This window comes from Microcaecilia unicolor, chromosome 11 (genome assembly GCF_901765095.1).
Source record: "Microcaecilia unicolor chromosome 11, aMicUni1.1, whole genome shotgun sequence".
Taxonomy (NCBI): domain Eukaryota; kingdom Metazoa; phylum Chordata; class Amphibia; order Gymnophiona; family Siphonopidae; genus Microcaecilia; species Microcaecilia unicolor.
The window spans coordinates 202,678,067-202,692,499 of record NC_044041.1 but is presented as its reverse complement, the minus strand read 5'-3'; the positions used below and the strand labels follow the sequence as shown (position 1 = coordinate 202,692,499).

General features: G+C 42.2%; 1 protein-coding gene across 1 annotated transcript in view; it reads left to right on the top strand.

Annotated features, from left to right (window-relative positions):
- The window catches only part of AGO3 (argonaute RISC catalytic component 3), a 61,518-nt gene that overhangs the window by 21,762 nt on the left and 25,323 nt on the right, over nt 1-14,433 (top strand). Inside the window, exons 2-6 of the mRNA XM_030220219.1 lie at nt 1,524-1,695; nt 2,420-2,540; nt 3,113-3,321; nt 4,973-5,109; nt 8,773-8,907. Of these exons, the coding sequence (XP_030076079.1) occupies nt 1,524-1,695; nt 2,420-2,540; nt 3,113-3,321; nt 4,973-5,109; nt 8,773-8,907 (774 nt within the window). The remainder of the gene's footprint in view (nt 1-1,523; nt 1,696-2,419; nt 2,541-3,112; nt 3,322-4,972; nt 5,110-8,772; nt 8,908-14,433) is intronic.

Below are 14,433 nucleotides of genomic sequence, written 5' to 3'. Positions count from 1 at the left end.
GCGTCTAGTTGTTCTCTTCATGAGAGGTTTGATTTTGACAAAGTCCCCTGTCAAACCTCTGCATGTGTCATTGGACCTTAATGTTGTACCCTCCCAGCTGATGAAAGCTCCTTTTCAGCCTCTGGATTCCTGTCATCTGAAGTACTTCACCTGGAAGGTTCTGCTTTTGTTGGCTGTTACTTCAGCTTGCAGGATCAGTGAGCTTCAGGCCCTAGTGGTAGATCCACCTTACAGTAAAGTTCATCATAACAGAGTAGTCTCTTCATGCACCCTAAGTTCTGCCTAAGGTTGTATCGGAGTTCCATTTGAACCAGTCGATTGTTCTTCCAACATTCTTATTAATATATGGACATACATGTCCATATATTAATATCCCACTACTGTCTAGATCAGGACTCCCTCAGTTCCAGGTTGTCTTCTGTGGGGAGAGGAATTAAATGTAAAAATAACAGCATCTTGGTATGTTGCAGCAACACATGTTGTGTTCTTTCCTCTTTTTCTCGTTGAGACAACATGTAGCTAGAGAGTCCCATGCGTGAAGATTCACAGTCTTGCTTGTCCTTGGAGAAAACAGTGTTACTTATCTTTAGCAGGTGTTTTCTGAGGACAGCAGGACTTGACTTCTCCCAACCCTCCCAAGGAGATGTATTCGTTTAGCCAGTAACAGATTGAGGAGGTCCCAATGGGCGCTCGTGCGATGAGACGTGCAAAATCTTTTAGAGAAAGTTGCTGGGCTCCATTGGTGATGTCATCCATGAATGAAGACTCAAGTCCCGCTGTCCTTGGAGAACATCTGCTACAGGTAAGTAACGTTGTTTTATCTTAGTTTCACAGGCTAAATTAAATGTTTAACTGTGCTCTTATTTTCTTTGACTTGATGCCGTTTGATATGTTATTGCTCAGGGAGAAAGAAAGCAAATTTATGTGTGTAAAATCAGAGCCTGATTTGAGAAACTGCTGCTGAAGTGATCATGTCTGTATCTAAGTTGCAACTTCCTTAGTGTCCCTCCGGACTGGCCCAGGATTGGACTGATGGGTTGTGCACGCCTTGCAGCATCATTCTGTATCTAAGTTGCAACTTCTGTCAAATTCCTGACATTTGTTAAAAATATTCGTAGTGTCAGGGTGTGAACCTTTATTGTAGCTTGTCCTTTTGAGCAGCTCTGTTGCAGCCTTGTAATGTATCTTTATTTTCTGGTACACTCCTGAAATTCTTTTACACTGAGAAAATGAGTCAGTTGCTGAACACACTTAAAACCTGTAACTATCTGCTATTTGGTTAATTTTCCTTATGTGCTTGACATCAGTTATTTTTCCTTCTTCTTTGCACTAAGTTGCTGAGTGGGCTCGAAGAACGGGGGCCTAAGGGCAAGGTGTGAAGTGACTTAGGTCGTTTAGCAAACAACTTTTCTATAATGAGTAAATTAAAAACTCCAAAGCATCTCAAAATGTAAATCGGATCATTATAATTAGAACTGTTAATTAAGATATCAGTCATTCGTTAATCCATTGTTTCATTACAGGACCTGTCGGGGCACAGCCCCTGTTCATGGTGCCCAGACGGCCCGGCTATGGCACCATGGGAAAACCCATTAAACTTCTGGCCAACTGCTTCCAAGTTGAAATCCCAAAGATTGATGTCTACCTCTATGAGGTGGATATTAAGCCGGACAAGTGTCCTCGCAGGGTTAATAGGTAAGCAATACAGAATAGAGCTTTCATATTCAAAGTATTTTGTGTTTCATTTGGAAAAAAACCTCAAGAGGGATGAAAGGGTATTTGTTAGTAAGATCTTTTAATTTAGAGTCTTGATTAATCTGTGATGGAAAGTGTGAGCCCTCTAAAAACCTACTGTACACCCATAAAGGATATTGTAGTGGTGTACAGTTGGGTACAGTAGATTTTGGAGGGCTCACCTTATAATATAAGGGAGTGGGATGTGTACCTGGGACCTTTTTATGTGAAGTCCACTGTAACACCCTGAAAATGATCACAAAAGAAAAACACACTGAGCACAAAATGTCTAGGAAATGGCCAATTTCGAAACAAAAAGAGGGTGTTTTTCTGGTTCAAAAATTGCTATGTTTGCCACTGGAGTTTTGGACATTTTCAGCAAAAGTCCAAAATTGGATTTAGATGTCATCGAAAACGCCCCTCCATATTTTCAAAACAGTATAACTACCATTGTTGCATTTTTCGCTTTCTTTCCAATTGTACCTTGAAATGCCTGAACCCTTTGAGAGAGGTTTGCTCATGCCTGAGCCAGCATAGTGTAACATAGGATAAGTCACTTTTTGATGGGTTTGTGTAACAAAGCTGCTCTTTTACTTTTTCTTAAAAAAAAAAAATCCTTAATTGGTAAATCTGTTTCTTGAGCTTGAACAGAATTTTACCCAAGGTGTGTGTAATATTTTTTTAGGGAGGTGGTGGATTCCATGGTTCAACATTTTAAAGTCACAATATTTGGGGATCGCAGACCGGTTTATGATGGGAAAAGGAGTCTTTATACAGCCAATCCACTCCCTGTAGCAACTACTGGGGTAAGAAAATGACTCTGAGGTTATAATCAATCCTGCCAAGCGTTACTTGTTTTGAGCCTAATATTTCAGGTTCCAAAATTGTTACATAAAGTTTGAAGAGATAACGTGTAAAGTGACTGTCAAAATGCTGTATTTCATGTTGAGCTCCCCTTGTTGGAAAAATGTCTAATAACTAACTGCATGATATTGGTCATATTTACAGTCATACTGAGAGAGAAGCTAAACATACATTAACTTTTATTTGTAATTATTTTTGTTATAACTATATATGTGTATTCATCAATAAGAATGAATGTCAAAGCCCAATGGTAATGTAATAGTGTCCAGTTAAATCATACATTTTGGTAACTTAACACATTCATTCTCGTGTTTAGTTTGACCCATCCCTTTTCCCATAACATGACTAGATTACAATGATGTCTAACAAATATTCTAAGGCCCATGTTTAACCAAAGGGCAGCTCAGTAATGGTGCAGCCACCACACTGTCTCTTTGAATTTGATCTATTATCTACTGACAGATTACTAAAAAGTGATTTGGAGTTCAGTTCTATTTTTGTGTTCTCCAAACAGGTGGATTTGGATGTAACCTTACCAGGAGAGGGCGGAAAAGACCGTCCCTTCAAGGCATCAATAAAATTTGTGTCCCGGGTAAGTTGGCATTTACTCCATGAAGTGTTGACGGGACGGACTATTCCTGAGCCCCTGGAACTAGACAAGCCAATCAGCACAAATCCAGTCCATGCTGTTGATGTGGTTTTACGACACCTGCCCTCTATGAAGTAAGCTGCTCCTTTTTTCTCCCCCCCCCCCCTTTTACCCATTACTTCTGACAAATGCTGAAATGTATTAAATTTATTTGGTTTCAGAATGTGTATAGTAGTCGGTGTTAGAACTGAGACTAAGTAAATAACAAAGCTTTAGTAAATCAGACAAGACCCTCTTGGTTGTGTGTGTTTAGTATTATTCTGTTCAAAACAGCAAAAGTAGAGGCTGACAAATGTAGAAACCAATAGGGAGATAATATCAAAGAGCAGTTTATTCAGAATAGTCATATCACGGTCCGTGTTTCGGCACCAAAGCGCCTGCCTCAGGGGTCACAAACAACTTTCTCTGAAAAGAAGCTGATTGGCTTGGATAAATCCTTTTTGTATGCACGTGGTTATATAACCGTTAAATCCACGGAGAGAACAAAAAAAACCAGCAAACCGATCTAGTGCTGGGCAAGACTTCTACGGTCTGTGCCTTGAAAATGGCAGATACAAATCAAGGTAAGGTATACACGAGAAGTAACACATATGATCTTGTTGGGTAGACTGGATGGACCATGCAGGTCTTTTTCTGCCATCATCTACTATGTTACTATGTATGATCAGCATACAACACCTTGTGACAGCCTCTACTTTTGCTGTTTTGTTTTGATTTTCCGTGGAGGCTCCTCCTGTCTTTTTGGATTTAGTATTATTCTGTTCACATTTATATGTAGTTCAAATTTTTCTTTGTATGCACAAAAATACTAAGGGCTCCTTTTACAAAGCTGTGCTACCAATTAGTGGTGCGCTGAATGCTAAGGAGCCCTAATTTCCTAAATATTTCATGTGTGTGGATTAATTTTTCATTTATTTTCTATTTTGGTTTTCTTCCTCAATATTTGGGGGGGGGAGGTTTCCCCCAAATATTCATTTCTGCTCCCTTAGTCATTCTCTTGTGCCCTTCCTTCATCTTTGTGTGCTCCTCACCTCTTGGTTATCCTTGAATCTCTCTATTGGAGCCCACCCCTGTGTAGCATCTCCTGCCACAGACATTGCCCGAGTCTGTTCACTCTAAGCCACATGGTGAGAAAAGCTTAACAGTGCTGGGATGTGGGAGGGTAAGAATTGGATGGGGCCCGAATGGTTGCAGTGGCTAGAGCAAGGGAGGAGAGGTGGTGAGTCTAACCTAAATCTTGGCAGCAGGAGAGAGGAGAAGTGGCAGTCAAATGAAGCCAGTTCTATGCTTGAATACATATGCCTTGTTATCAGTTAGAATGACGGCCTGGGTTAGAAGTTTCTCACATTTTTGCACAAGGGGCAGACTGTGTATTTTTGCCATGATCACAGAATTATGAGAAACAAATTCCTGAGAATAGTGCATAGATTCACTTTCATGATCCTGATCGGCTGTTCTCTTGGTTGATGCTTTCTGGCATTGGGGTTTTTGCAAAGGCCTCCTTCAAAAGTAAAGTAATCTGTTTCCATCCCTAAAGAAAAATGTTGAAAAATTAATTTGTGAGCCTAGTTTTAAGAGGTGCTGTAGAAGATCAGCTGAAAAATGCATGCTTTTTATTCACATGGTGATTTACTTTGTAGCATTAATAGGCTCTGTATTATACATTTATTTAAATATATGTGGAAGGCTTTCATGAAAACACACAGATGGATTTTTTTTTTAAAGATATACTCCTGTAGGACGTTCTTTCTTCTCAGCACCTGAAGGATATGACCACCCCCTGGGAGGAGGGCGAGAAGTTTGGTTTGGATTCCATCAGTCTGTTCGGCCTGCTATGTGGAAAATGATGCTTAATATTGACGGTAAGGGTCAAGGTTAGGGCTGTACATTTAACGCATTAATAATGCTGTTAACGTGCTAAATGTTAACTAGTATTAAAAATTTTATTGCAGTTAACACATCCCTTTATCTCCCCATCCCCCGATTCAAGTTTTGCCCCATCTTGTCTCCCTGTCCTCTCCCCCTCCCAGTGGCTTACTCATTTTAGATGGTCTGGAGATCTTGTGCCGATCCTCTGCTTTTCTCTTCACCGTGGCTGTAGCAGCAGCAAGCAAAAGACAGACGCAGGGACATTCCCCTCTGCGTGCTGCCACTGGCTTTGCCGGACCCAGAAACAGGAAGTTGTATCGCTCCATGGTGCGACCGCACCTGGAGTATTGTGTTCAGTACTGGTCTCCGTATCTCAAAAAAGATATAGTAGAATTGGAAAAGGTACAGCGAAGGGCGACGAAAATGATAGTGGGGATGGGACGACTTTCCTATGAAGAGAGGCTGAGAAGGCTAGGGCTTTTCAGCTTGGAGAAGAGACGGCTGAGGGGAGATATGATAGAAGTGTATAAAATAATGAGTGGAATGGATCGGGTGGATGTGAAGCGACTGTTCACGCTATCCAAAAATACTAGGACTAGAGGGCATGAGTTGAAGCTACAGTGTGGTAAATTTAAAACGAATCGGAGAAAATTTTTCTTCACCCAACGTGTAATTAGACTCTGGAATTCGTTGCCGGAGAACGTGGTACGGGCGGTTAGCTTGACGGAGTTTAAAAAGGGGTTAGATAGATTCCTAAAGGACAAGTCCATAGACCGCTATTAAATGGACTTGGAAAAATTCCGCATTTTTAGGTATAACTTGTCTGGAATGTTTTTACGTTTGGGGAGCGTGCCAGGTGCCCTTGACCTGGATTGGCCACTGTCGGTGACAGGATGCTGGGCTAGATGGACCTTTGGTCTTTCCCAGTATGGCACTACTTATGTACTTATGTACTTATGTAACTCTCAAAGTTAGGAACATAAATCTTTTGAATATCAGGCCCTAGGTATTTACCTCCTCATGCAAGAAGGTAATGCAAGAATTGATGGTCCAGAAGTTTTCTAGGAGGTAAAACCAGCATCTTTCAGGCACATATATCATCCAGTAAGCCAAAAGCAGCCGATATTACCAACAGATCTGTGTGTAGCAGACTTTAATACAATCGGTGAAGATTCATTTCCAACTGCATGTTGATTGCCATCAAAGCAAATTCTCGTTAAAAGCTTGTAAATGGCCGAAAGCAAAAAAATAAGTTGGCACTGGGATATGTTTTAAATGGTGAAAAAAACCTATTAATTCTTCTGACTCCCAGATGTGGGAATTTAAGAACGATGTCTAATTTCTTTCAGTATTTCACTATGAGGCATTTCCTGAAAACATTTGCAATCAAGGAGTGTGTAAATTGTGATGTGCAAAAAGGCTAGAAGTAGGATTGTGTGTATGTGTGTCACTGTGCTGGTGTGTGTTTGTGTGCGTGTGTGTGTGCACATGTGTTGATGTAGATATGTGTGTGCGCGATTGTATGCATGTGTGAGTGTGCACATGTGTTCATGTGGGTTTGTGTCTGTTTTCACATGTGTGTGTATATACTTGTGTGTTGGGGTATGTGTGTTTATATGTGTATATCTGCGCTTGTGTTCTTGTGCATGTATGAATATGTATATATATCTATATCACACATACACACAAATAATGCGAACAATTTGCAAACGTCATTTTCCCACAGATAAATGGGCTATTTGAAAATTGTCCATCCTTCCCTCAGGGAAATATTTGCATCTGTTCACGCTTTCCAAAAATACTAGGACTAGGGGGCATGCGATGAAACTACAGTGTAGTAAATTTAAAACAAATCGGAGAAAATTTTTCTTCACCCAAAGCATAATTAAACTCTGGAATTCGTTGCCGGAGAACGTGGTGAAGGCGGTTAGCTTGACGGAGTTTAAAAAGGGGTTAGATAGATTCCTAAAGGACAAGTCCATAGACCGCTATTAAATGGACTTGGAAAAATTCCGCATTTTTAGGTATAACTTGTCTGGAATGTTTTTACCTTTGGGGAGCGTGCCAGGTGCCCTTGACCTGGATTGGCCACTGTCGGTGACAGGATGCTGGGCTAGATGGACCTTTGGTCTTTCCCAGTATGGCACTACTTATGTACTTATGTAAGTTAGTTATAGATGGTCTGGAGCTCATGCACCAATCCTTCTTCTGGGTCCAGCATAGCCCGTGGCAGCATGCAGAGGGGAACGTCCCTCCACATATCTTTTGCTTGCTGCCGCTACAGCCACGGTGAAGAAAGGAATCGGCGCATGAACGCCAGACCATCTAAAATGAGTAAGCCAGTGGGAGGGGAAGAGGACAGGCAGACAAGACGGGGCAAAGGTGGATACGGGAGCCGGGGGAAGAGACAGGGCAACTCAGGATATGGAGGATGAGGAAAGACAGGGCAACACAGGATATTGGGATGAGGTGAGATGGGGCAGTGCACACTGTGGGGGAGTGAAGAGAGAGCAGTGCACACTATGGGCAGGGGAAAAGATGGGGCAATGCAGGATATAGGGGAGACAAGGCAATAATAGATGGTTGGGGGAAAGAGAGAGGTGAGGCGGTTAGGGATGATGGTTTTGTGTTTTGGTAGTGGGGTGGGGAAAGGAGGAGAGACGGAGTGATGGTAGATGGTTGGGGGGGCGGGACCAAGAGACAGAGTAATGTTGGGGGCGGGACCGAGAGACAGTAATGTTGGATGATGATGGTGTATGAGAGGGAAGAGATGGGTGGTACTGAACAGTGGGGGGGAGAGAGACGAGGTGATGCTGGATGGTGAGAGGAAAGAGAGATGGGTCGATGATGGAGAGAGGAGCAATGCTGGATGATTGAGAAAAGAGGGAGAGAAAGGGGTGATGCTGGTTGACAGGGGAAGAGGGATAGATGTGGAAATGGGGGATGAAAAGAAAAAAAAGAAAGACAAGATGGTAGACATGAACAGAAAGTAGGAGAAGGGAAGAGAGGGGAAATGCACATAGAGGGCAGGGAAAGGAAGAGAAGAGAGAAGGAAGGATTTGCAGCCCATGGATGGAGGGAAAGGGAAGAGTTGGAAATTAGATAGACATGAGAAGGATGCAGAAAAATGGAAGAAAGTTGGATGTAAAAGATGAATATAGGGCAGGGAGTGAAGAAGAAAGGAGGAGAGAAAAGATATAGTGAATGGACAGGAGGTCTTGGAAACAGAGTTCCGAGCACGGAGACAGGGAGCAAGATGATTAGAAAAATAAAATCACCAGACCACAAAGGTAAGAAAAATGATTTTATTTTCAGTCTAGTAAATGAAACATGTCAGTTCTGAGAATTTACTTCTTCTTGTCTATATTTTGTGCTGAACAGGAGGAAACGCGGAATCAAAATGTTTAATCATGATTAATCGCGTGATTAAACATTTTAATCGATGACAACCCTTATCAAGATCATATTTAATGCCCCAACTGAAATTACTGTTAAGAATAGGGTGCATTATTACTTTGAAGGTTACGATTTTGATTTTCCCCCTCCCCCATTCATGTTGTGGACACTTTGTGCAATATCTCCAGCACTGGCCTGATAAGCAGAATCTGGGTTCATGAATCAAAGCCTAATGCTTCTCCCTTTTTATCTCTACTCAGTGTCTGCCACTGCCTTCTATAAAGCACAACCAGTAATCCAGTTCATGTGTGAAGTATTAGATATTCATAACATTGATGAACAACCAAGACCTCTGACTGATTCTCACCGGGTAAAATTCACCAAAGAGATAAAAGGTGAGCAGAAAATGCGATGAGGATTGTCTTCTTGATATAGGGCAGTTCATTACCTCCTAGGTCATTAATTGCAGGGATAGTTTAAAATGAAAATGTACTGTTTGCCCTAATTCTAAATAGGAAGCAGCTGTATTATGCTTTAATTTTTTTGTTGTTTTTTTTGTTACATTTGTACCCCGCGCTTTCCCACTCATGGCAGGCTCAATGCGGCTTACATGGGGCAATGGAGGGTTAAGTGACTTGTCCAGAGTCACAAGGAGCTGCCTGTGCCTGAAGTGGGAATCGAACACAGATAATTAGTGAGTATAGTAACATAGTAGATGACGGCAGAAAAAGACCTGCACGGTCCACCCAGTCTGCCCAACAAACTCACATGTGCCATTTTAGTGTATATCTTACCTTGATTTGTACCTGTGAGGTTACATTAGTGAACTGCAGCAGGAAAGCTTGGTAGTACCTTGTAGAGAAAAGCTTCAGCTTAAAGTGGATTGTGTCGTTTCCCCCGCCCCCCCCCCCCCCCCCCCCCCCCCACCCCATTCTGGTCATAATTATGCCATGTTTCCCAAATCAGAGTTCAAGGTACAGTCAGGTACTGTGTTTCCCTGCCCAAGTAGACACTTTGTTTACACCCGAGGCAGTGGAGGGTAAAGGTTTCTCTGGTTCTCAAACTAAATACACCAAATCCTAGCTCTCTCCTTCTATCCAATTCCAGTTGGAAGCTAGTCTAGCTTACCTAGCAGATGCTGTTTGACATGCTCTGTGCTTTTGCCAAGGGGGTGTCTTTGCCATAGTGCGTAGACAGCTGTGGTTGTGCCATTGGGCGGTGGATGTAGCTTAAGTCTCGTCTGGTAAAGCTTCCCTTTAGAGACAAATGGCATTTTGGTGAGGATCTCAGTAATCTGATTAAAGAATTGGCGAGACTTCAGCACTTTACCAGAGGATAAGCTAAAATCTTCTTCTTGGTCCTCTACAGGAGCTTTCCCTAGTAGGTTTCATTAAAGTTGGTGAGACAGACCTGACTGACAGCAGTTCAGAGGTTGCACTACCAAGATAGACCTTCTTGTCAGCTTCCCAGTCCAGGAGGGCTTCCAATGACTCCTGTCCTGCACAGTGAAGTGAGGCGGGCTCACCCAGCACCTTTTGCAATTGGAGGGCATCTTTAAGGCTATTTGAAGGAGTGTGGGCCAAGATCACAACAAACCAGTGGGTCTTAGATATTCTCAGAAAAGGCTGCAAGCTCAGGTTCTCCCGTCTGGTCACGTCTCTCTTACAGCCTCCTTGTCTAAAGGGCACCAAATTGGCGACGGTCCAGGTCACCATAGACTCATTGTTGACTCTGGATACCATTGTTTCAACTCCAGAGGAATGAGGACAATGAAGATATTACGTTTATTTCATTTCTCCAAAGAAGGAGGGCTCCTTTCAGTCAGTGTTGGATCACAAAGATCTGAATTGCTGCCTACATGTGTTCTTTCATTGACTGTGCATTTTCATATTCTCATTTGGTCTCCTCATCAACAGTTTCTCCAATTTGCAGTTCTAGGCCAACACTTCCAGTTCAAGGCGTTGCCCTTCGAACTAGCAACAGCGCTGTGGACCTTTTCCAAGATATAATGGTGGTGGTTGCAGTGACAGGGCATCAGGGTTCACCCTTATCTTAATGTCTGGCTAATTCAAGCTTCATCCTTTTCAGAGAGGCTGTGACATTGACAGTTGTGCATAGTCTTCAGTCATTGAGCTTGGTGGTAAATTTTGAGAAGAGCGAGTTGATTTCTTCTCAGGTATTGGAGTACCTGAGAGTTCTCTTTGACATGAAACAGGGAAGAATCTTCTTGTGGAATGCAGGTAGGTGGAACTGGTGTAGCAGGTTTGACTCCTTTGACAGAGCAAGCCCAGGACATGGGATTATGCTCAGAGTTGGGATCGACGACGGTGGTAATGGAGGTGGTTCCTTGGGTGTGAGCGCACATGCGTCCTCTTCAGTTGTCTGTGTTCAGCTGATGGTCTGCAGTCCCCAGAATTACAGTGTTCAAGTGCCATGGACTATGGAAATCAGACACAGTATGTAGCTGTTGGTAGAGAATTTGGACAAGGGAGTTCCATTGCCAATAACTTACTGTAGTTTCAACGGATGCTATCCTGTCAGGTTGGGGGAGCACACTATCAAACTCATCTGGTATAAGGGACCTGATATCTGGTGGAGAGAAAGTGGTCCATCAACCTTCTGGAGCTCGGGGTGATCCATTACACCCTAAAGGCCTTTGTTCCGTTTTTGACTGCAGCTCCAGTCAGGGTATTTGACAATTCATTGGAGGATCCATCTCCCTTTTGGTCTTATGGCTTGATCATTGAAAGGGCATATGTCATGAAACGCCTAGCACCCACCTGGGGTTAGCCCTGCTGCCACCTGGAGAGTTTGCCATCAGCACTGTTCAGGCCAGCTTGCACCTGAAAATGTGCTCTATACTAGCATCTTCCACTCCACCGACTGGGTCCCAGTTGTCTCTGGGCGAGTCTCCCACTCTCAAGTTATTCCTAGTGATTTCTAGGTTACCGGGGCCACACTCTCATGGGTCCCACAGTCCCTGGAAAGCAATCACAGATCCAACACACAAACTACCAGGATTCTTAGTCAATCCAGGACAACAGAGCCAATAAACTAACAGGGTTTATTGTCACAGAATTAGAACAGTGAAGTATAAAAAAGATGGAAAAGTAACAGACAATAAAAAGTAACTGAATAAGGATCAATATTAAAACCGTCTAAACACTTTGTCACTACCATGGGGAGTTTCAGGATAACTGCTCACAAGCCTTGAACAAGGTCTTGGGACAGAGATGTTTACCTCTGTGCTCCCATACTGAGACTAAAGATTACATCAGAGCTCACACGGGAAAAAACAGTCACTTCTGTAACAGCCTTACAAACAGAGGTCAGTCACAATCTGCTGGCCAAACAAGGGAAATGCACTGGGGAACAAATGTCATACATTTCACAAAAGAAATCACAGACACAAGTCCCCTATTTTGCCACAGCATTCTAATTTGGTCATTTCTACCTTGCTTCAGGCAAGGAAACATTCTACATGCTCAACTTATGCCAGAGTCTGGAGAACCTTTGAAAACTGGTGTGGACAGTCAGGAATTTCTCCATTTTCAGTTTTAATTCCTTCCATCTTAGCCTTTCTCCAGTTGGGCTTAGAGAAGGGCTTGGCACTGGGATCTCTGAAAGTTCAGGTGGCGGTGCTAACCCGCTTCAGGGGCTGTTTTCAGCGTTCTTCCTTAGCAACTCATCTGGACATCGTATGGTTCTTGAAGTCTATGGGACAGCTTTGACCTCCTGTCAGTTCTGTTCGTCCAGAAAGGAACCTTGTCCTCAGTTCTCTGCAGAAACCATTGTTCTAGCCTCTAAAGAAAGCCTTCGTGAAAGACCTTTTATCGAAGACTATTTTTTTTGTGGCTATTGCTTTGACACACTATGTCTCAGAGCTCCAAGCCCTTTCTTGTCAAAATCCTTTTCTTTGGTTTACGGAAGCAGGAGCCTCTCTGAGGGCAGTTCCATCCTTTCTTCTGAAATTGTTTTTTTCGTTTCAGATTAACCAATATGTGGAACTCCCTTCGTTTCACAGGAAGCATTATGAATCTCGATATTCTTCCTTGAAACCATTGTATGTGAGACATGTTCTTATCAGATACTTGGAAGTGACAATTTACTTTAGAAGATCAAACAGGCTGTTTGTACTGTTCAGTAACAGAAGCAGGGTTTGGGCACATCTAAACTCTCGATTGCGAGGTGACCAAAGGAGTCTATATTTTTTTCAGCCTACCTTCTGGCAGAAAAGCAACTACCATCTTCTTTGTGAGCACATTCTACTAAGCGAAGCAGTTGGTTTCACCAGCTGAGATTTGTAAGGCCACAATTTAATGAACCCTGCATACTTTTGCCAAGTGTGTGTGGCAGTTTTTGGTACTGCTATTTTACAGGTCGTGGTATCAGCTACCCACCCTTGTTAGGGATTGCTTTTGGAGAATCCCACAAGTTCTGGAATAGTGTGAAGTGATGCTATGGAAGGAGGAATTGTCTTAACTGATAATTTTCTTTCCATTAGTCCTTCACACAATTCCAGAAGCCCAGTTGTGGTATCCAGTCATAAGAGACAGTGACCGCTCCTTGACTTTTTCCTCAATGTTTGCCTCTCTCTCTCTCCAGAAGATTAGAGGAACTTAGACTAGATTTCGGGCCTCTCACATTTTTTCTTATATTTAGTATGTTCTCTTTCAAGGTGGTGGTTTGAAGAACTAATGGAAAGAAAATTATCAAGGAAGACACAATTTCTCCATAATCCACCTATCACTATGCAGTACTAGATGGCAAATAAAGCATAGGAAATAATAAAAATCTTACTGTACTAGATGAAGGATTGTTTAGCACAAGTTAACTTTACTGCTGAAGTTGGATTGTTTTTATTCTTATTTCACATATTTGTTGTATGTTACTGTGGTTAAAATAATAAACATTTGTTAAAAAAAAATAATGGAGTGTGGTAGCCGTGTTAGTCCACTCTTAAGGTTATCAATAGAAATCAAACAAAATAAAACATGGAAAAGAAAATAAGATGATACCTTTTTTATTGGACATAACGTAATACATTTCTTGATTAGCTTTCGAAGGTTGCCCTTCTTCCTCAGATGGGAAATAAGCAAATGTGCTAGCTGACAGTGTATATAAGTGAAAACATTCAAGCATTACTATGACAGTAAAATAGATACTATTGGAGATTCTACATGGAATGTTGCTACTATTGGAGATTCTACGTGGAATGTTGCTACTATTGAGATTCTGTTGCTACTATTGGAGGTTCTACATGGAATGTTGCTACTATTTGAGATTCTACATGGAATGTTGCTATTCCACTAGCAACATTCCATGTAGAAGGCTGCGCAGGCTTCTGTTTCTGTGAGTCTGACGTCCTGCACGTACGTGCAGGACGTCAGACTCACAGAAGCAGAAGCCTGCGCGGCCACATTGGTGATCTGGAAGGGCCGACTTCTAGTGGAATAGCAACATTCCATGTAGAATCTATAGAAATCAAACCAAATAAACCTTGGAAAAGAAAATAAGATGATACCTTTTTTATTGGACATAACTTAATACATTTCTTGATTAGCTTTGGAAGGTTGCCCTTCTTCCTCAGATCGGAAATAAGCAAATGTGCTAGCTGACAGTGTATATAAGTGAAAACATTCAAGCATTACTATGACAGTAAAATAGATACTATTGGAGATTCTACATGGAATGTTGCTACTATTGAGATTCTACGTGGAATGTTGCTACTATTGAGATTCTGTTGCTACTATTGGAGGTTCTACATGGAATGTTGCTACTATTTGAGATTCTACATGGAATGTTGCTATTCCACTAGCAACATTCCATGTAGAAGGCTGCGCAGGCTTCTGTTTCTGTGAGTCTGACGTCCTGCACGTACGTGCAGGACGTCAGACTCACAGAAGCAGAAGCCTGCGCGG